The sequence below is a fragment of the Scedosporium apiospermum genome (assembly GCF_000732125.1).
Source record: "Scedosporium apiospermum strain IHEM 14462 chromosome Unknown SEQ_SAPIO_0066, whole genome shotgun sequence".
Classification (NCBI taxonomy): domain Eukaryota; kingdom Fungi; phylum Ascomycota; class Sordariomycetes; order Microascales; family Microascaceae; genus Scedosporium; species Scedosporium apiospermum.
In genome coordinates, this window is record NW_015971767.1 from 437899 (window position 1) to 460020 (window position 22122).

The window sequence follows — 22122 nt, forward strand, 5'->3', positions numbered from 1 at the left end:
CGCTCCTTCTTTTGCCCCTCCCCGCCCTCCTGCCGTGTTGGTGATCGCGAGGTGGGCCAATTTTTAGTCAGCGGCGCGTCTTCACTTCCTCAGTTGCAATATTGTGGGCCTCAGGCTAAAGTCGGTACGTACCTGGGATCCCCGCGTTCATGTTGGACAAGACAATAACACCGGAAATCGCAAACCGTCATTGATATTGATCTGATTGATTGAGAGCTCAGGGTATTTCGTTCCGAGCATCGAGCGGTCAAGGGGATAATTCAGGTCGATATCAACCGTGGCTTGGGCCATTTCTCTTGGAAACGACAAACAATTTGAAGTCGCCGTTCCCTTTTATAGCTCCACGCGGTTTCTAGCACCCAGCCTCCGCTACTTGCTACTGGCGATCTTCGATGGCTCCACAGCGAGCTCACGCCTCCAAGTCCCACGCTCCCGTCATCCCATTGTCACCGCAACGAAGGAACCTTAAAGCTTGATGAACACGGTCGGACCAATGCTGGAACTGGGACGGGAATTGGCACTGGAACTGGCACTTTGATCATTCGACTCTAGCCTTTCTATTCTGTACTGCCAAACAATTGCGCAGTCCCAATTTCACAACATCTGCCGTCAACCGGGAAAACAGCACCGTGCTCTCTCTCCTCGGCTTTTTTTGTTCCTCTGCTCAATCAGATAATCACGAGCAGGTGTTTTGCCATTTCCCTTTCTTTCCTTTCCTTTTTCTCTCCTCCTCTCAAGAACCCATTATTGTCGCGTACGCTCTTCTATTGCCCCGACCTCAACGTCAACGCCAACACCAACGCCAACGCCAACTCCCACTCAACTGCTTCAACCCAGACCCCGGCCATCCATTTTTATGTCGCGTCGAATCCACCGCCAGATGCAACTTCCTCAATTCCATGCTCACCAGCGCTCGAGACAATCCACGCTCGACGCGACATTCTCGCTTTGAACCTCTTAAACCTCCATCGCTTGGTTCCCCCATCTTTTCTCCATCTCGTCGCCAGCTGCCATGCCTACCGCCCATGTGCGACCCGGGGACGATGAAGCTCTTCAGATAATCGCAAACGCCCTCGTCAAGGCTCGGAAGGTGGTCGTCGTGACTGGTGCCGGTATCAGCACCAACTCGGGCATTCCGGTAAGGTTTTGCAATGCTCTCGCGTAGCTACGGGCCACTGGGAAGTGGGAATTGGTCTCACTGACTCTTCTGCAGGACTTCCGCTCCGAAAATGGTCTCTACCAGCTTATCCAGGCACAATACGAAGCCGCCGCGAGGCAGGCCACCCAATCTCAGCTCCCCGCCCCCGCGTTAAAGCCAGCGGACAGCAATTCTCGCGACGACGCGTCCAATGTTGACGAGTTTCCAAGCCATCGCCCTAGCAAACGCCGGAAGCTATCAACCGCGACGAAAGAGGAGATCGGCGCACCGGGCACGTCCGAAACTTCTGAGGCGAATTCGAGTGCAGAAAGTGGCGGCATCGGGCGGCATCGGGCGGATAGGAAGACCCGTTCTAGATTAGAGCTACCGAACGCGACAGATCGTGAGAAGCTAGGCTCGCTGCTCATAAAACAAGAACCATCTGAGCTCCCAAATACGTCGAGTACGGCGCCGGCGCCCACCTGCGACGACTCTTTCAACACCTCATCCCAGGACGATCAAAGGACGCGAGTGGACAATGATGACCAGGCTAGGCAGAATCCTGAGCTTCCACAGGACAATGGGTCTGCTCCTCATTCGCCTTCCCTGCAACTCTCACAAGAGGCCTCGGACCAATATCAAAGGAAGAGGGCGACCTCTTTACCTCCTGGCCTTTGCCAAGAATCTCCCTCACGTCTAAGAGCACAACCTAAATTACCCCAATCCTCACCTCCACGCCATTCTTCTCAAGATTTTCCCTTTGAAAGAACAACTCAGCCAAATTATCTAGATGCCAGGAAAGGACAATCTCATCCTAGTGATTTTCGAGCAAGATGGGTGAACTGGGCTGCTATCTCCGATCGAGACCCGCCATCCTCTCCACCTCTTCGAACAACTTCCCCTTTGCCATATCCAGCAGGTTCTACTGGCCTTGACAGGAGGCTCTCCGCGATTCAAACCCCGTTGAACGCCCGGCACATGAGGGTGCTGGCTTCTCTTCCTCCTGGCTCAACCAACCTCTCAGACCCCCCTCTCTTCTGCAGCTCTTCCCCCCTTTCTTCTCCACCACCTGTTCTCTTTGATCCTTGCGAAGGGTTGTCTGCGTCGTCCTCTCGAGATACCAGTTTCTCAAGTAGTACACCCCCCTCGGAGGTTGACGAAACACCTCCTTCCTCGAACTCGTTCACTCCTCCCCCTTCTCAATCATCCAACTCTTCTCAAAGCTCTACGGTATCCACTAAACTACCCATCCCCAATATCAAGGGACGCGACCTTTTCGACGCGTCCATCTGGTCCTGCCCCATCCGCACCTCTGTTTTCTACACCTTCGCGACCACGCTACGGCAAAAATCTCGTGATGTCTCCCCAACAACCTCCCACCTCTTCATCGGACATTTGCGAGACCGAGGCAAGCTCGTCCGATGCTACACCCAAAACATTGACCGAATCGAAGAAAAAGTCGGACTCTCCACGGCCCTCGAGCGCGGGCCGGGACAAAAGAGCCGCTTTTCAACACGTCGCCTACCCCTATCCAGAGCTAACTCTTCGGGAGCGGGCAAAATTGTTCCCGCGATCGCCCGGGATGGCCAATCTCCTCCAGGGCAAGAATCTGAGGGAAGTCAACGAAGAACGCGTGAGTACTTAGATCCTTTTTGAGTGCTTTTTTTCTGCATCGCCCTTGAATGTCGTGATTTTCGCCGCGTTGCCTTTTGAAACGCGGACTGTGGAATAATGCTGACTTTTTTTTTTTTAATTCACAGCCGAAGGTCAGCGAGGAGGAGATGGAGCTGGCTACCGAGACGATGGAAATGATCGGCAACATCAAGACTTGTCTGGTCAATCTACATCTTCATGCGCGGGAGATGAATTCGCCCTTCGCCCAGGAGGTTCTGAGGAGGCCCCGACTGAACTGGATGGCCGACGTGATTCAAGTCATGGAGGGGGACATCCAACAATATCTAGGCAACCAAGCGGAGACCACGAAGAATCAGCCGGAGACACCAGAGGCCAAGGACGACGAGACACTCGAGGAACCGAGCGAGAGGGCGACCTCCCCATCCCGAACGGAAATTCCGGTAATGGTTCCGTCGCCCTCAATGACGGAAATTCTCCTGGACGCGTTGGAACGTCAGAAGGACAAGAAGAGCCCGCTTCAGAAACCCATGAGGTGTGTCAAGAATCGCGCCAAAAAGCTGCTCTCCCAAATTTCCAAGCTAGCGAACAAACGGTGGGAGACGAAGCAGACGTCTCCACCACCCGCCCTCCCAAGCAACTTCGTCAATCTTCCCCTTCTAGCGGGGTTGAATGTGTCTTTCTCCATGGCTCTCTCGAGTCCTTGCGATGCTTCGTCTGCCGAAAACTCTGCGAATGGGAGGACGCCGACCGAGAGAACGAGACGCTCTCTGGACGGCAGCCTGAGTGTCCGCATTGCGCCGGCGCCACCGCAGCCCGGCAAGAGCGAGGAAAACGCGCCCTGGGCGTCGGAAAGCTCCGCCCCGACATCGTTCTGTACGGCGAGGAGCACCCCAACGCGCACCTAATCTCGCCCGTCGTGACGCACGACCTCGCCATCGGCCCGGACCTGCTCTTGATCCTGGGGACGTCGCTTAAAGTCCACGGGCTCAAGGTCATGGTGAGGCAGTTTGCGAAGGCCGTGCATACCAAGGGGGGCAAGGTGGTGTTTATCAATTTTACGAAGCCTCCGGAGAGCACATGGGGAGATGTGATTGATTACTGGGTGCAGTGGGACTGTGACGCGTGGGTGGACAATTTGAAGGAGAGAATCCCGATATTTTGGCTTCCTCCCGGTACAGTCCTGCCCGAGCCGCCGAAGAAGCGGAAGAGGGAGAGCGTTGGTGGCGAGACGAAGAAGAAAGCTGCGAAGGCGGCTTCTGAGAAGAAGTCGAAGAAGAAGAAGGAGAAGGAACAAAATGGTGATGAAGGAGCTTCTGAGAGCAAATCCTTGAAGGATGCCGTGAAGATTGGGGCATCCTTGGCCACCAATCCGACAGTTGTCGCAGAACAAGCGAACACATCCGCCGATATAAATACGACAGCGACAGGCAGTTTAAGCGATCTTGCAACTACTACTGCCGAAGAACAATCCAACGAGACTAAAGCTAAAGGGCCGACGACAGCGAAACCGCAAACCCCCCAAAAACCAAATGCCAATCGACCAAAGGGCATAAAGGAAGACAAAGCGAACGGTGCATATCTTAGCTGGAAGATCATGGACAGTCTGCGCTCCATATCTGGGCGTCCCGCACCGCCGCCAATGGAGCTCCCCTCCGTAGCGGCAACACGCGCTGCGGCAGCCGCCACAGCCAGGATTAAGCGAAACGAGGCAGCCAAAGCGAGGCGTCAGAGAAAATCAGCCCCGGCAGCTCTGACGCGACCGGCACCGTCCGATCTTGATCCTATCCCCGAAACCACTCCTGTGCAGTTTACGACGCCGCAGGGTGTGAACAGCATATCCCAATCATCTCCGCCTCCACCTGTGACCACTCCCCCAAGCATGTACGTCGCTCAACCACAGCCGCGACCACAACCAGATGCCGCGCGACTGCTGCTGGCAGGTACAATTTTGGAAGCCGTCAAGTCTAACCCCAGGAGGCGAAAGCGCAAAACAATCGATGGCGAGGAGGTCGTGCTGCCCTGCGTCAACAGCCGCGGTCCATCGAAACAGCGACCTGGCGCAAAAAACCCAAAGCCATACCAGCCCAGAGGAAAGGAAAACACCCGTGCTCGCATCTCCACCACCCCGGTTCCTATCCCCAACATCCCCCACGCCACTCATCCTCCAACAGCGACAAGACCTCCCAGGCTCGAGAACGGAGTCTGCCCTCCCGCTTCGCTGCCTCTGCTTAAACCCGCCCCGGTTACCGCCTACACGGAATCTCTCTCTCTACCGCCACTGCGACAACCCATCTCTCCGACGTCGTCCCGGTTCCCTAAGCCGGTGCCCATGGAACCGCTCTCGTCGCCGCGGGGCCCTCTGACGTCGATTTCAGCTAACCTCCGGTCACCGATGTCGGAGTTTAGGGCGGATCCGTTCTTTTTGGCGGATCCGTCTGTGCAGTGGGCGCGGACGTCTTGGGGACCGAGCGGTTGGGAAGGGGGTCATGCTGCGTGGGGCTGATGGGGAAGGGAAAGGAATATATTTATGAATTGGGGAGTTGAGGAGGGCGGTCGATTGTTTAACATGCTTATAATTGCAGTAGTGAAGAGCCGACGGCGAGGGAGTTGATGGTTTTGGTTCGTGAAGAATATATTTTATCATTCGCTTTGCTGTTCCTCCTTTTCTTTGGTGCGTAGGACATGTCACTGTAGAGATAACCATCGGCTGTATTTGTGTCACGAGGCTGTCACAGGCCTTGCATCCGTTGTGTAGAATGGCGCGGCTTACTGCCGAGTCTTGTGTTGATAAGGCCCCAACGACCTTGTTCGAATAAATATGGAAATGGCCATAGACATCCATGATGTGAAGAAGAACCCAACACCGGAGAAAGCCTCCGGAGAAGACAGGATCTTGTTGAATATTACACTTTCCAGCCCACACTCGTCGCATAACCGAAGTAAAATACCCAAGAACCCCCCAAAGCGCCTAAAAGAGAAGCTCAAAGAAACACCACGCCATCACTCCCTGGAGAAAAAACCCCACCAGATCAAATAAACCCTCCCATCACCACACAACGGCACAAGGAATTCAAGTAGCGCTACCCTCCCTCGTCGGCTTGATATACTCCGCAATCCTCCTTCCAACGCCTCTCTGCTGCTCCGCCCCCGTCCCCTTCCCCGCTCTCCTCTCCGGCTCAGCCGCCGAAGAAGACATGGACGCCAAGCTCGGCCTCTGCTTAACCGACGCAGAAGAGTACCCGCTCCCATCGGTCGAAGCTCCTCGCGCAGAGCCGGACTTTAGAAGACTCGCCGCGTCATCCGTGGACATCGGGCCCTGTGCGGGGGTTGAGCGCGCTTGTGGATTTGGTGTCGTTGTCCGGACAAAGTCTTTGGCGGCGTGGCGGGGGACGTAGGCTGCTTTTGGGGCGGATTCGGAGGGCGCAGGACATGGTGGAGGAGGGGATGGAGGGGAGAAGCGGTTGGCGGGGGAGAGGGACCAGAAGCGGTCTTTGAAGGATTTTTTGGGGCGGAGGGGTTGCGGAGGGGTGGGCATTTGGATGGTTTTCTGAGTTGGGAGTGTGGAGAGATGAGAGTTTGGAGATGGGAGGAGATGGCAGGGGTGTAAGAGAGGGGGATGAGGCTGAGATAATGACGGCAAAGAACCGTGGGACTGGGATGTTTATCAATCTCTATGCCGGGAAGCTGTCAGCTCAATCAAGATTAGATGCAAGGAACAAAGGCCCAAGGCAAAGAGCACATCCCACCCGCTATATCTATTCACCAAATCTCAATCGAACCATCTCATCTTCCTTCCCCCCCTGTCAAGGCATGACCAGGCGCTCAACGCCCCGTTTCCGACGCAGAAATCCGAGACCTCTACGCCCTCGCCACTCGGGATCGCCCGCTTTTATTCCCTTTATTTTTTCCCCCAATTTTTGCTTATTTTCTTCTAGACTTGGGAATTTGTCTCACTTTTTGCGCGGTCTTGGCTAGTGTCCTCTTCGTCCATCGCGGCTGACTGGGTGACATGCGGGCTGGATCTGAGTGGATCGGGGGCGAGGTTCCGGCGCGGGAGAGGATTTGGTCCAGCTGGTCGGGGAACCTATGAGGGGATGGAGATGGGAGATGTTGCTTCGATAGTTTTGGCTGGGCTGAGGATTGGTGAGAAAACCTTGCTGGTGAGAGATGTCTTTGCTTAGTTGTGGTGGGAAGGGAGTGTTTCTTAGTAACTTGAGAGAGAAATAATATTGCTTTATTCTTTTTTTCTCCCCTGCTAGGCAAATGGGGAATATTGAATGTGAAGGTGAACTATTGACTGGCCGGTGGAGTGCTGTATCAATAGACTACATCGAATGGGGAATAAGAATACGGTTGGGGGTTCCTTTCTAGATAAGGGTGCTCGGTAGCTGAAAGGAAAAGAAGGAAGAAAATACAGGGGAAGAAAAAAAAAATTGAATTCTCGTCTTCGGGGCGAGACGCAATCCACGGTGGTCTTCGTTCATATCTCACAATACCCTTGATGAAGACGCGTCTATCCGATTGGGATATGACGAAGCCGGCGACTGAAGGTCGTCACCGCTGCAGATCCCCCTCCGGCGGCTGACGGGAACGGGACTCTTCGCGCCTGGAGCTAAGGTGCCGTTGTCGAGTTCTGTCGTCGTGGAAGAGCAAAAGAGCCTCATTTCGATGGTCCGACATCCCAAAGTGACCAGACACGCCTCTATAAAATACATCTATTTTGCGTTTTTTTGACCAAGCCAACTACATAGAAAGGAGATCTAATAAAAAAGACCACTAATATACATACATACAACGTCCACGAAGATGGTGATACAGGCAGAGGGAGACGTCAATCCCTCCGCATGCACTCGTTACTCCTCCCAAATGCAACGAAGTTAAAATCGCTGGAAAAACCCGGCGCTTCCGTTTCTTATTTTCTTCCTCTCTTTCTTTTCTCTTTGTTTCTTCATTAGGTAGGATTCTCCAATCACTGGGGCGTTTCCTGTTCATTAAGCCGACACCTCCTGGGATTTCGTCTCTGCCTTCTCAGCCTTCACTGGAGCAGCTCCTGTCGTCTTGGTCTCGAGTTTGGCCTTCTTCTCCACGGGAGCAGGAGTAGCTGCCTCGAGTTCGGCGGGAGCGGCGGCAGACTTGGTATCGACGGCGGCCTCGGGAGTTACGTTTTCGGCCGCAGCGGGGGCGTCAGAAGTGGCGGGTCGCTCACCACCCTCGGCTTCCTCGTCGTCCATGAGCTCGGCGCCGTAGACCTCGGGGTGAAGCCTAAAGCAATCTTGCATGCCCCTGTCATCTCATCGTCAGCATCCATTTCCACAGTCACCTCGAAAAGTCCAGAAGGGAAAACGTACTGGAACTTGTCGATGCAGTCCATGCCCTTAGGCTCCTCCTTGGAGTACACGAAGCAGCTAAACGCTGCCTTGAACTCCTCCCCGCAAGGTCCATGCGCCATACCGCCCAAGCACGGGCAATCCCAGTTAATCTCGCCCGTCTCGGGGTCAAACGCACCCTGCTGGCCAGCCTCTTCCTCGAGAGCTTCTGGGGATCCCGGCGCAGCAGGAGCAGCACCAGCAGCGGAGCCCTCCTCGCCATCACTCGTCGGCACGGATTCGGCACCCTCTGTCGCTGCGGCTTGTTGCGTCGCCGCCTGTTGTGCCGCCTCCTTCTCGGCCTCGGCTTGCTTGGCGGCGGCTTCGCGGGCTTCTCGCTCCTTGGCGCGCGCTTCGATTTCTTTGCGCTTGCGGTCGATTACTTTGTCGACCGTTACTAGTTCTTCGTCGTTGAGGCCTTGGGGTGCGGGACTTGTTTGGGCTGTCGTGGTTGATGTGTTAGTAGATTGCTACGTCTTGCCCCGGAAGCCAATATCTTTTCTCCCTCTCATCGGGGGTTACGGATTTTGTAGAAAAGCAGAAACTCACGCGCAGGATCATCCGCAAAGAGTGGGCTCGTATTATACCAATACAGCGCTGCCGCCGCCGCACCCCATCTCGCCGCAGACCCCTTCCACGTTGCCTTCTTGGGCGAAGAATTCGTCGAAACTGCCCTGCGAGGCAATGCCACCGTCCTCCTAGTCGCGGCGTTTATCGTTACCGGCCGTAACCGGCGTAGCGGAGCGCGAAACATTGTGTGTAGAGTTTTTGGCTCGTCGGGAAAAGGGGGAGCGAATGCACCGCTGGGGGTTCGAATGTCTCGTTGTGTCCGAAAATGGCCCTGTATCGAATAGGAAACGGCAGACGGCGGAATGAGGGCGAATTGGCCTGTTTAAAGGAGGGTACGGGTCGGTTGGTCGCATATGTCGCGAGGTCGTTGGGGAAGATTTCGGAGCTTGTCGGTTTGGAGATTTTTCTCTCTTCCCATTGCCGCTTAGAAATCAGTGATGCAGTAATCATGGTGATGCAGTTACCGGGGTTCGTACGAAATTATCACGTGATCCAACTGAACCCGTCCGGTCTGACCCGCCTTGGAAACACCCTTCGGTCAAGGACTCAGCGCTCAGCTTCACCGAGGAGACGAGATCATCTCGGACAACACTAATCCTAGTCCCCCCATCGGGAATTTTCAAAATATTAGTTTTATGGTTTCGCTTTTCCGATGATTGGGCGTCCCCAAGATGCCTCGAAGTTGCCTAACATGAGTCGCGAGGCGGTGCGTGGGCTGAGACCTCAAGCCGAAGGTCGATTGCCCAATGAAAGATGGCCGCACATCAAATATGTTGGTTGCCCAGCCTGGTCTGGTCATCCACGCCGCCAATTCCTAGCCGAGAGTTGTAAATGAGTTGACCGACAGGGCAATGCTCATGTCTTCTGATAACCCTTTCGCGACTCTTCAAGACAAATGCAAAGGGTTCGTTCAACCCCCTCACATCACTCTACTCTCCCTGTAGGAAAGCGGCAACACGACCTTGGGATTTACCCCGCCTGAGGAACGGCCTCTTGAAATGGAGCCAGTTTCCGCAGTTGGACTGGCGTCATCCATTATCACCTTCGTCGAGTTCGCCTTCAAATTAGTCACGGGAGCCCTCGAAGTATACCGGTCCGTGGATGGTACGCTCGAGGAGAATGCCCGTCTCGAACGGGTCATCGGCGATCTCAACTCCATCGTTGACGATCTTGGAAAGAAAGGGGGAGGCGGATGCCGCTCAGAAAGAGCCATCAGAGACCTCGCCGTCGAGTGTCAAGCCGACGCCGAGCTCCTTGTTGACATCCTAAAGTCGTTGAAGGTACCTGGCAGGCGAACGCTGTGGAAGAGTGTTACCGCCCAATGGAAAGCTCTTCTTAGAAAGGATGAGATCACGGGTCTCAAGGAAAGGCTTCAGGAATACCGGAGTGAGATTATGCTCAATCTCATGCTTCTGCTTCGGTGAGATGCTCTCCCTGCCACTGACCACTAATCTTTGCCAACTAATAGATCTGTGATCTAGCGAGGACTGGTCAAACGCAAGTCATATTGCCGACCGGATTGGAGACGACTTCGGTAATCTCAGAAACGAGCTCGAGCGAGTCAAGGAAGACGTGGTGAAGGAAATCCTGGCATACTCAACCCCACCAGCCCCGGCGAATAAAGACGAAGAGTCTCTAGAAAACATAAGCAAAATGCTAAGGGAACTGCACGTATCGGCTCGCGCGATTCCAGTGAAGCAGCGAATTCTTAGGCAACTTGTTTTTAACGAAATGCGTTGGCGTCGGGAGCAGATATACGTTGCAGACGACACAACCTGTGGATGGGTTTTCAAGGACTACGATGCATCCAGGAACGACGAGGGAAACGATGGTCCTGCGGATTCAAGAACTGGAAGCAAGGGTCGATCAGGGAAAGGACCGGAAAGCCGCCACGAAGAAGCAAGCATGAAAATTCGCAGTTGGCTTCGCCATGACCATCATATTCTACACCTTTCAGGGAAAGCTGGATCCGGGAAGTCGACTCTTATGAGATATATAGCGCGGCACAAGGCCACCCAGGAAGATTTGAAGCAGTGGGCCGGGCAGAAGACACTGGTCACGGCAGACTTTTATTTTTGGAATTCAGGATCGGATCTCCAACGCTCGCTCCAGGGTCTGTACCGGTCGCTTCTCTTCGAGGTTCTGTATGCAGCGCCGGAGCTGATCGCGGAAGTGTTCCCGAGGCAGTGGAATCGCTTTCAGGCCGAAGTGGGCGACCGCCGAGTCGAAAGCGTGGACTTTGGTGAGGAGCAGATCCGAGATGCCTTCGAAATCCTCATGAACAGAACAGGAGAGGCCTCTGGATGCAGGTTCTGCTTTTTCATTGATGGGCTCGATGAGTACCATGGAGACATGATGGCACATGAGGAGCTGGCGTTGAAGTTAAGGCAGTGGACCAAAGGACGCGGCGTCAAGATTCTTACCAGTGCACGACCACAGCAGGAGTATTCCGGTATCCTGGAGTTTACGAGTAATACTATCCACCTACACACCATTAACCGGCCGGACATAAAAGCCTACTGCAAGTCCCGTTTTGCGAATGACCGAGTTGCCAGCAATACAGGAGACACGTACGAGGAGATAATATCCAAGATCTCCTCTTACGCGGAAGGCGTGTTCCTTTGGGCATGCCTAGTCGTTAACAAACTTCTCGAGGCTATTCGTCAAGGAGATCCCCACTGGGTCTTGCAAAAGAAACTAGACGAGACGCCGAGAGAACTAAACAAACTATACACAGACTTGCGAAACTCAATCGCGAGCCCGATTGACCGCGTTAGATGTGACCGGATGCTTCTCCTGGCAGCCAAGAACCCAACATCGGAGGAGTTAAGCGCATTGTCATTCTCCTGGCTTGATGAGGGGGAGCTTCAGAACCCGGACTTTCTTTCAGACATGCTCCGCGAGCCGTACAGCCCAAGAGAGATGTACCAGAGAGTTTCTCGAGTAAACAAGCTGATTGGTAGCCTCACGAAAGGGCTTCTAGAGTATTCGCCGAAAACTTTCCTCACCATTGCGGAGCAAAAACAGTACGAGGTACTCCAGACACACAACGTCGCTTTCTTCCACCGCACGGTGAAGGAGTACCTCCTGGAAAGTGAGGACAGGATGCGAGAGCTAGAGGCTTCCTATCCCGAATTCCGGAAAGCTGCTGTCTACGGAATCATTTTTCTTGCGGATTACGTCTTTGACCCTGAGCGGCGTTCTGACGCGCGTGGCCACCATTCATCGCTCTCCCGCGTCATCAGTCGCCTAAACCGACTGGGAACAGACGCTTTCCCGTTTCTCGAAAAATTACGAGCCATGTTGGACACGGCTCCTACCAATAAGAGGCAGAACAACCACGCCTTGCAGGGCTGCCGGGGTCCGTTGGAAGGAGCGCTAAGGGGTTTGTTGGCGTTCGGGGAACTTGGGATAGAGTCCGAAGAAACCCGACTATATTTATTCCTCTTTGCGGCCCGTAGAACACCTCGACTCAGGCACGAGCTGCCCCTGGCAATGTACTATCCGCTTCATGGAATCGTCGGTTGTGTCGGGATGTTCGCCTGGCCCCCAGCATCGTTTATACATCGTGTGGCTCACGAAGAAAACCATACATACGCTCTAGAAAAGTGCAGGGCCGATGGGCAGCTGGACCAAGTAGCCAATGACGACCTCAGCCTCCTAATCTCAACATTATCTCAGACAAACGGCGCCTGGGACGAGGATATGCTCAATACTACTACGTGGCTCCATGAGGACAACTTGAATAAGCCATTTCTAGTCTATTGGATCCTTTCGGACGATGAGGATACGATACGAGAAGGGTTTCGCATACCGGTGTTCCTCGTAGCCATGATGTTTATACTCGTGTACCATTCTAACTGGTACGAATGGGTGGAGGTACCGGGGCCGAACAAACCACTCTTCAAGGAGACTAAGATTCTCTCTTTGTTCAACCGGCTCCGTGAACATGCGCGGAAGACTGGCCAATCCGCTCTGTCGTCCTTGAGAAAGAGCGACAAGGTCGTCGCGGATATGCTCGGGCACTACGAGCATCGGGTAGGCCTTTGCAGCCTTGATGCCCTTTTTGAGCCCCCCCTTTCCCCTGACGATGTCAGGCCTGGACTCTTTTCGGAGTCTGTTCCTTGGAAGGAAGGTTGCCAGCATTGCGTGAGTGGGCATGGGTGCGTCGGGATGTGGATTCGCTTGTTCTGAGGGCCGTTGAGGAGAACTGGTCCTTATACCCTCGCCTAAGAAGAACCGGAGGTCGTTGTGAGGTGAGGAATAACCAGGAATTGGAGCGATCGACACACGAAGCATGTATCAATATTGATGTAGATGCAGACGGCTTGGAAGCTTGGAGTGGGAAGCTCCTGCCATTCTGTCTCCGAGCTCCGGAGTTTAGCCTTGAACTCGTCGACTTAATTGATTAGATAGCGACTTTAGCGTCTGACGTAATTTGGCATTTTTAGTGGCCAAAGTTTGGAGATTCGATGACGATTGTGAATGCGAAATTGTGAATTAACTCTCGATCATCTGTGGCATCTCGGAAAACAAAACATACTTCGCCTAGATACGATACCAACACATACCTCCTCACTTCTCGTCATGGAACAATAACGCGGTCTCATTGAAATTTTCTTTTTTTTCTTTTTTGGATATAATACGCTCATAGAAATCCATACCTCAACACCTCCACCCCGCCAGCCTTCCTCCTCCTCTCGCTCACGATGACACGCACCTTTGAGTGGGAACTGGCATCCCTGCTCAAACCAAAGGACCCTACCAAGGCCGTGACGTTTGACCTCATCGTGCTGAACCAGCCGCTGAAGGATACGCCGACTCTCCGGGCGCTATGGGAGGGAGGTAAGCTACCCCGCAATGTCCACATTGCTCTGTAGATGAGAAACCTTCCTCAGCTTCGGTGTGCTAATGAAGGTCTATCTGCATAGCGAATGTACGCGTGGCGGCGGATGGAGGCGCAAATAGGGTGTATGAGCTTGGCAAAGAGGCTGAGAGAAAAGGGGAGGAGAACATATTTGTGAGGGTCTTCCCGGGGCGACCTCTGCGCCCACCTTCTTCTCTTTGTTCCTTTTATTCTGACCGGAAAGCGAAGCAGGACTCTCTCAGTGTAATAATAGGCGACCTAGACTCACTCAACGAAGACTCCCGGGCGCACTTCTCCCCAACCACACAAATCATCCACGACGAGGATCAAGAGTCCACGGATTTTGGAAAGGCAATTGCGTGGTGTCGTCGCGCAACAGCAGCAGCCCCGGCCGAGCAACCGGTAGACATACTCGCTCTCGGAGGGGTAGGAGGGCGCGTGGACCAGGGCTTAAGTCAGCTCCACCACCTTTTCCTGTTCCAGCCGGGATCTGGATACGACGAGGGCAGGATCTATCTCTTGTCGGAGGAGTGCGTGACGATTCTGCTCAAGCCGGGGAGGCACATTCTTCGTGTCCGAGAGAAAAGCGAGGGGGAAGGAGGAGGAGGAGGAGGAGGAGGGCAAGGAGAAGTGTTCGGCAAGCATGTCGGGATTCTGCCCATCAAGGAGCCGAGCGTCATCACTACCAGGGGACTTGAGTGGGATGTTGAGGATTGGCCGACGAGCTTTGGGGGCCGGGTGAGTACGAGTAATCATGTGCGGCCGGAGGTAGACACTGTCGAGGTCGAGACTTTGAAAGAAGTGCTCTTTACTATTGCTCTCAAGGACACACAGGCGTAGAGTAGAATCAGAGGATATGGCGTTAACAGAAGGGCACCAGGGCGCAGGAAGGTCGGGTTTGGGTTGGAACAACTCAGCGAAATGAGCGTTTCTGTTTGTTATTAATAGAAAGGGGCCGCAAAACTCCATGAACTCCGTTTTCCCACGATTTTGACTATCATTATCCATTAGGTTCCGCCCGATGTGTTACACGTACTTGGGATATGCTCGCAGGAGCCTCCGAAGAAAAGCCCCAGAGCCACAACCCCATCAATCACTCCTCCAAAACAGCAAAAAGAAAACCATCCACCCAGCGGTACACGAAGTTTACCGCAAGAAGTGAATGCAAAGCCAGCAGAACAGGAAGAATACAATCACACCCGCCACAAAAATCCACTTATCCTCCCTCGCGCGGCGCTCCACCATCTTGATAGTATCCCCCGAGACGCCGAGCGTATTCGCGACCGAATACAGCCTCTTCTGCGTATTCTTCATAATCTCCCTCTGCTGACCCAAATCCCCGAGCACAGCCTGACCCCTCGCGATATAATCATCCAGCGCATTATTCGTACTCGCAAAGAAATCCTGCTCCCTCAAGGCATGCGCCTCCCTCACCTCATCTCCACTCCCAAACGTCAACTGCCCACCACCTCCTCCTGCTCCGTATCTCCTCGCGCTCGGCCCATCCGAAGTAGTAGCAGTCGACGCGTTAGCGTACGGGTTTTCGGGCGTGGCGTTGACGAAACCCCGACGGCCCAGTAACTCGCTCCGGTTCGCCTGCTGCGTGACCTCCTCCCTCTCGCGACGAACAGCCTCGACGCGGGCGCGGAAGTCGGTCAGGTCTTCGCGGAAACGACGGACGCGCTCGAGGGCTTCTTCTTGCTTTTTGGGGACGAGCTCTTGCCGCGCTAGGGCTTGGTAGTCGTCGATGGATTTGGTGAAGGAGGCGAGGGAGGCGGAGACGTTGCCGATTGTGGAGGCGGTGATGAGGGCTGGTTGGGTGGAGTCGAGCTTGGAGAGGTCGTGCCGGAGGGCTTTGCTTTGGCGGAGGGTGGAGTTGTAGGCGACGTTCATCGTGGCGGTGGTGGGTTGTAGATAGGTTGCGGTTTGTTAGGTTTGGCTCCTTGTTCAGGGGAGGAGCTTGGGATGCTGGTTCTTGGTGAGGCGGGCGTTCTCTTCGTGCGCTTGGGTATGGACGTTCGAGATGGGTGATTCGAGATGGGCGTTAAATGGGAACTATACGTTCATCATGGACGGCATCGGATGTTGAGAGTTGAGAATGGAGAAGTGGTAGAAATGAGGAAGCCTGGAGCTAAAACGCTGGAGAGAACACGATATCCAATCGAGAATCATTGGGTGGTGTTGCAGCTACCCAAATTACCTGTTGTCCAGGATGCAGGTACTCAGATACATCGGGCGGTACGCAGGTACGGTACAGAGTACAAGATACAAGATACAAGGTCTTAAGGGCTGTACCTTCCACAAGATCGATCATACACTAGACCTGCCATCTGCCAGGTGGTGGCGGCTGCGTATGGGCGGCAGTTCCCGTCACCAAGATTTCTCCCAAGTCGCTCCCTTCTTGTCTCCATTCTCACTGGAGCCATAACAAAGCAGTGAATCTCAATGTCAAAAGTACGATATTGAAATGGAAAACTATTCTCCTATGCTCCATAATAATTCTTGAATGATTGAAAACAGGCTGTCGCTCTTCCATGTCTTTGCCAATGCCGACGTGCTTGCGGTGAACCAGCAGTTCGACGATTCCCTATTTCCACTGCATATCTTGCCCGGCAAGGGGTGAAAAACATCGTCGCCATCTCTAGGAACGGACATGACGATGCCTGGTCTCAAAAGACCGATTCACGAAAGCAACACCCTTGGCTGCACATCGATCCCATCCAGGGCGATATCGCTAAAATTCATGATTCCGCCCGGTCTTCGATACCGCCTCCAACCCCGTCGCCGATGCGATATGAGGAGCCGTGGTTCTCCGCGACCACATGTTCACCACAACGAACCCCTTCCCAAGAATTCCGCGAGCCTATCCTCCCGAAGGTGGCCGACACATGGAAGATCCGCCTCGTATCCCAGGAGCAGACCGTTAGACTTTTCCGCACTCCTACCCAGCATCGGTTGTCTCGTCGGCCAACTCGGTCATATCATCTGTGGCCATCTTCCGTGACGAGTCTAGTGCACGAGACGAGCAGATGCGGTCGACCGCGTCCCTCATCCGGAGCGTAGTAGACCGTGTGGTAACAAGGCCCCAACGTTGCGCTGCCCTCCCGGAATGGGATCGAGTCGTCCGGGGCTCAGACGATGTGCCAGCGATTTGGCACTCTGTTCGTAAAGCAGCGCCGCCTCGTCGGAGTATGGGGGGCCCCGTCGCCAAACTCGGACAGTTTCACCTACGTCCGATGCGGTGCGTAGCTGAGTTCAGTTGCATTTTATCGAGTTGTATTTTGTCTATCCTATCATACAATCACTTAGGAGGTGCTATAATTTATAACGGTAGAAGCCATGCCCACTTTTCACACCCAGGCGGCCACTCCGGAGCAAGCTTTGGAGATACTCTCTCGGCTCGCTAGGGATGTTCCCCCGCGCGTCGGCATAGTGCTGTTCAATATCCAGCACGACATCCAAGCCCACAACATCCATCAACTCGAACGGTCCTTTGGGCGTCTTCAGCACTCCCTTGAAGATGGCGTCAATCTCCTCGGGTGTCGCGACGCCTTCAGAGGCCGCGAGGAGGGCTTCTCTCTTGATCGCGGCCCAAATACTGAGAGCCGTTAGCCGTAGTTTTTGGAAGAAAAAGAAAAAAAGAAAAAAAAGAAAAAAGTGACACCGTGGGCAAGGTAAGGATAGTTGACAACCCACCGGTTGTAAAGGTAACCCATCGAGGGGGTCTTCACGTGGAAAGGCAAGAAGCCGTGGGCTTTGCTTCTATCCAGCACGAGGGTGATACATGATGGGTCTGTTGTCTCGTGGCCCATTACCTCGAGTTCTGGCTGGATTGTCAGCCTGGGAAGTTGCCGCATTATATCCAAACTTCTAATATATTTCCCTTACCTGGTGTTTCCGGGGGCCAGTCTAATCGGGTTTTGTCCTCTCCACTTAGCGACATGGCCCATATCCCACAGAGCTGTTTTGCTGTTGCGAGTACTTACATGAATGAGCACTGAGAAACCGCCGTTCATTCTTCAAGGTTAAGGTTTCCAAAATCTCCGAACAGGTGTAGCTGCTAGAATTCGAGGCAATGATGACTTCGTCGGCGGCAAGAGAATCGAGTTCCGTGATTACCTTTCTCTTCAGTTGAAGCTGTTCGGGTACGCACTACCACCGAAGTCAGTAATGGGATACTGGGCGTAATCCAACACGAAGAATTGTTTTCTCACCTCCACAACTAGCCATGCTGTTTGAAGAGCAGCGCTCAAGTCCTTAGGGAAATGGGTGATAACCTCGCCCCATCGGCGAGGTTTGCGAGAAGCAGCAGATCGGAATCCTTCTATGACTTTGTGGCTGCCTTCAAGTTGGCTGGCTTGAGCATCCACCAAATGAACGTCGTATCCCGTGCTAGACCACTGCGAGTAAGTGTATGAGAATCTAAATTGGGATTCACTGTCACAGCTTCCGATATTTCATACCATGTACGCCAGGCGGCAACCCTGTGTGCCGGCGCCGATGATGGCGACAGAGGTTCGGGAACCAGTTCCGAGCGCCATGTTGCCTGAGAATGAGAGAAGGGGGAAAGCAATGAAAGCCAGAATATCCTCGATGAATGTTGAGTAAGTAAATAACGAAATAACGATGAAAGAAGCTTAAGTACTATAACACAATAACACGATGCAAGAGGTTTGGGTGGACTTGTTACATCGACTGGTGTTTTCTTGGTCTTTATCGGATCCGACTTCTGTGGATCTTCCGCTGAACTGCGTCTCGTATTCCTTGGCAATTTCCCTCCCCACATTTAAAATTTGGGGAAAAACGTCCATCGGATCCGATCCCTCGGTAAACCCAAGACATTTCCAGCTTGATACGGGTAACACTATTAGCCCCAGGGCGTTGTTCCCATCAGCACGTCAGGAAACTTATTCCGCACTGCGGAAACCCGAAGCTGATATTTGATGGAATGTTACATACCCCGGAACGGCGTTCGAGCGGGGAGCCACGACTAGGATGTGTTATGCGTTGTAGTGCATCTGCTTCTCATCTTAAGCGAGACATGAATAGATGTAAGATGGCACACCGATCCCACATAGTAGCTTGTGGACCCGAGGGTCGCGTGCAGCATTTGGGCGCGTACGTAGCTCATTGGACTGCAGCCAGCCGCAGCTGAGCTTCGCGCTCTCCCATGTGCGATATTAAGCTTATATTGTGTTGCTTTACGTGTATACCTTGGGTATGGTACCATGGTAAAGCATAGGACACCTTATATTACATAGATATATTTACATATATGTAGTGATTAACACGAGGATGAATAATACACCTTTTCAAGTGTCGCGATCCTTGTATACTCCAACACATTGACATTAGCTCTGCAGGCAAATGCGGTCTGGCATAGTGGAAGAGAACTTGACTCTAGCGGCCTGCACAGATTTCGAGCTCTGCGGCAGGTGACTCAAAGTGAGCTCCAGCGTCGACAAAAGGCTCCGATATGTCTCCTCGGTGATTTTCCCGACGCCAAAGTCGCGATCGATAGCTTTGCGCATCAGTTGTACGCCCGCCACAACATGGTGCGGATACGGGTCGATCGACAGCAGAGGGACTGTGCGAGTCGGACTACCGACGAGCGCCATCTCCGAATCGGAGTCTCGCTTCAGAATCACCGTCGTGTGGAGGCCAAAGGCTAGGGTGTTCATCACTGTGATTTCCGTATTGCTGCTTATCTCTGCTAGATCCGCGAGCAGATCGTGGCGATCTGTGGCCTCGATGACGTCGACTAGCATGAGGATGCTGAGATGATAATGAAGCATGAGGGAGACTATGCGTTGATTAATTTCGTTAGCTTCCGACGTCATAATGGGCTAGAGTTTTGTGTGTGTGTGTGTGTGTGTGTGTGTGTGTGTGTATCACTTACACCAGCGCAGTTTCGTCTGTTGACCGAGGAATTGCAAGCGTTTGTGGCATTCGTCGAGAGGCTGACGATATATGGCGTTGAACTCCCTAATCGAGTCGAGGACAGCCGTGAACGCCCTGCGCACCTCAGACTCACTATGGCCATCTCTGACAGCCTCCTTGAAGATGGCCGTTAACTTCCATCCAAGGAGTTTCCAAGAGGCTCCGGCGGCGATGATCTGGTTCGCCCTCTCGTCGTTGATCTCAACGTTTTCTCGACGCCAACCATCCGCGGTTTCCCTAAACACCTTGGAACACGTCCTGACTAGCCGCCAGGGGAGCTCATGCTCGAAGCCGAACAGGCCCGAAGAGAGCAGCGGCCTGCAGTTCAGGGTTAGCGACGCAGAGGTGTCAAACGTCAGTGCCGCCCAGTACGCGGTGCTCTCGGCATTGATGAATCCGGACGTATCCATCGCGTCTTCGGTCGTCGCGGGCATCCTCCCCTGGCTTTCCAGCAACGGAGAAACTTTGGAGCCATTGAATTGGAGGTATCTTTGCCTCGCTCTCAGGGTTTGCACCTGCTGCAGCGCCGCGTGGACGCAAGCTTGGCCCGAAATGCCGTCCGCCTCCTCCTCCTCCGAAATACCGGATGGGATGGGCGTCAAGGCAAAGAGAAACAAAGACAACATGGATCGGTAGGACGGCCGGTTGATGATTCGAAGCATGTCCCTCCGAGCGTATCTCCAAAGCGCTCGTACCACGGCACAGTGATCGAACCCTGGTGGAGCGCCGGGAGAGGTGACGGGTAGCCATCTTGCTGAGAAGGCAGCAATGGTGCTCTGTAGGGAATACTCGCACTTCTGATCCTGCTGGCCTTTCTCCTGCTCGTCCGTGTCACCGGCCGCAAGGTGCTGGTCGTTGAGGGCCGACTCGGCCATCCATTGATCGAGATGACGGCACAAGTCAGAGATGCTCACATACTTGTGGGCGAGATGGTCTTGGCCGAACCTAATACATTGTTGGCCTCGAGGAAATTTTCTGAACCACGCAAAGGAGAGGTTTAGGCTGCTTACGAAAATGGACAGCTGTATCTGCCCATCCATGACCCGAAAACGGCCTCGAACCATTCTCTATAGAGTATTTGGAGCCGATTGGAATCTACTTCGCTGAGGACACCAGCACCAGTGTCCCGAGGCGTGACGATCAAGCAGGTTGGCGATGGAGGAACAAGTGGTGATGGTGACGGGCCCGAAGCTAATACTAACGTCGCCTCGCTCTCTACTTCGATGCTGCTTCTGCCCGAGACGGCGTGGAGCCACTCTCGCGAATGTGTCTCCACTGTAACATCAACATGCGCGCCACTGCTCCTCTGAATTGACGACGTATCACTTGGGGAATGGGATGCCGCTCCACGGCGTCTCTTGCCCCGTGATCCGCTCGATGCGCCTGCTTTGACGCCTTGCAGCCACTACATACACCCAGAAGCCAGGAAACAGGCAGCCAAGTCAGCCGTATTACTTGAAACGTTCGTGATGAGCCTTATGGTGGGAGAGGTTTCCTCCATGGTTCATACCCTGAATGTGCATGGTCGGTTCCGGTTGCGGCATCGGGTGCAGGGTTCAGACGAATGGCTGCCGCTGCCGGCGTTGGGAGCCGAGCCGTCGCAAGCAACGCGCGATCTGCGGCATTCGTCGCAACTGGAGAACTGGGTCCTGCGTGTTACGAGCCGCCCACTGGGCATTTCTTCTTAGGTTTGCTGAAGGCGGATCTTGTGATGTTGTGGGGCTCAATTAACTCGAAGAAGAAAAGGAAAAAAGGGATGGGAGGATGAACAGATTCAGAATCAGGGATCGGATCCGGAAATTTACTCTACTAGTAGTCTTAGTCTCTTCCGCCAAATTGAGGGGGTGGTTGAGTGGACACAAATATACGAGAAACTTTGGGGGTCAGCTTTGAGCCTCTCGGAACCGACAGGAGCCACGTTTTTGGCACTTGGGATGCGTGCAGATTGCAGATGGACACGTGCGGGGTAAAGCTTTGATCCTAAGTTTACTTCATGCTCCTTAGTCTGGGACTTTGGGGTAAAGATCGACATGGGTGCCATCCACATCCACGCTACTTCGGACGGCTGCCCCCTATGGCTGCCCCCGATGGCAGCCATCACCCCCGCAGCCCCATGTTCACAGACATCAGCGCCCTGGAGCTCGCCTTAATACGCTCCATTAACCCCCCTTCCAGGTCCTCTTCGCCGGGAAAAGTCCGACCCGTTAGCCCGTTCTACCAATCACCAACAGCAGCATCCTGTGGACAGCACGACTTTGAATCTCTTTGCAGAAGTAGTCGGCCCACCTCAAATAGATAAGGGTCTTGAATCGGCACTAAAAAGAGCGGGTGGTGGTGGTGGTGGGGAATAGATGTCTTCCCCGCATCACAGTGGCTGCAAACCGGGTGCCCGACCGATCGGATCAAAAGCTGCATATCGAAGGGGCCTTCGTGCGAGTGCTGTTTACTCGGCATATTATCGAAGGAGGCAGATACCCCAAGGAGCACCAGGCGCATGAGGACTTGGCATTTTGACATGGCCTTCCTGCATAACTTACATCAGATATCTGGGGTTGATGAAGAGAAGGTGGATAATGGGATAATGTGATACTCCCTTTGCTGCGACC

The 22122-nt window shown here is 53.7% G+C and overlaps 5 protein-coding genes and 2 pseudogenes across 5 annotated transcripts; 2 read left to right on the forward strand and 5 right to left on the reverse strand.

The window, feature by feature from the left end:
- Positions 1–1012: 1012 nt before the first annotated feature.
- SAPIO_CDS1554 (uncharacterized protein) lies at positions 1013–5276 on the forward strand (the record flags this gene model as incomplete). Its single annotated transcript, XM_016784797.1, has 5 exons — positions 1013–1138; positions 1214–1722; positions 2402–2771; positions 2899–3305; positions 3356–5276. The coding sequence occupies 5 exons, from the start codon at positions 1013–1015 to the stop codon at positions 5274–5276; spliced, it is 3333 nt and encodes a 1110-aa protein (XP_016645554.1).
- A 567-nt stretch (positions 5277–5843) lies between these two features.
- On the reverse strand, positions 5844–6308 carry SAPIO_CDS1555 (annotated as a pseudogene; the record flags this gene model as incomplete).
- Positions 6309–7764: 1456 nt separating this feature from the next.
- SAPIO_CDS1556 (uncharacterized protein) lies at positions 7765–8893 on the reverse strand (the record flags this gene model as incomplete). The annotated part of the gene is made up of 3 exons (XM_016784798.1): positions 7765–8056; positions 8122–8581; positions 8689–8893. The coding sequence occupies 3 exons, from the start codon at positions 8891–8893 to the stop codon at positions 7765–7767; spliced, it is 957 nt and encodes a 318-aa protein (XP_016645555.1).
- Positions 8894–9400: 507 nt separating this feature from the next.
- SAPIO_CDS1557 (uncharacterized protein) lies at positions 9401–14416 on the forward strand (the record flags this gene model as incomplete). Its single annotated transcript, XM_016784799.1, has 7 exons — positions 9401–9415; positions 9654–10129; positions 10191–12070; positions 12314–12747; positions 12807–12858; positions 13396–13554; positions 13641–14416. The coding sequence occupies 7 exons, from the start codon at positions 9401–9403 to the stop codon at positions 14414–14416; spliced, it is 3792 nt and encodes a 1263-aa protein (XP_016645556.1).
- Positions 14417–14722: 306 nt separating this feature from the next.
- Positions 14723–15469, reverse strand: SAPIO_CDS1558 (annotated as a pseudogene; the record flags this gene model as incomplete).
- A 1048-nt stretch (positions 15470–16517) lies between these two features.
- SAPIO_CDS1559 (uncharacterized protein) lies at positions 16518–18117 on the reverse strand (the record flags this gene model as incomplete). The annotated part of the gene is made up of 7 exons (XM_016784800.1): positions 16518–16735; positions 16924–17174; positions 17273–17399; positions 17465–17485; positions 17563–17728; positions 17791–17976; positions 18040–18117. The coding sequence occupies 7 exons, from the start codon at positions 18115–18117 to the stop codon at positions 16518–16520; spliced, it is 1047 nt and encodes a 348-aa protein (XP_016645557.1).
- Positions 18118–18927: 810 nt separating this feature from the next.
- SAPIO_CDS1560 (Uncharacterized protein) lies at positions 18928–20391 on the reverse strand (the record flags this gene model as incomplete). Its single annotated transcript, XM_016784801.1, has 2 exons — positions 18928–19379; positions 19476–20391. 2 exons carry the CDS (start codon positions 20389–20391, stop codon positions 18928–18930), a joined length of 1368 nt encoding a protein of 455 aa, XP_016645558.1.
- Between the last annotated feature and the right edge of the window lie 1731 nt (positions 20392–22122).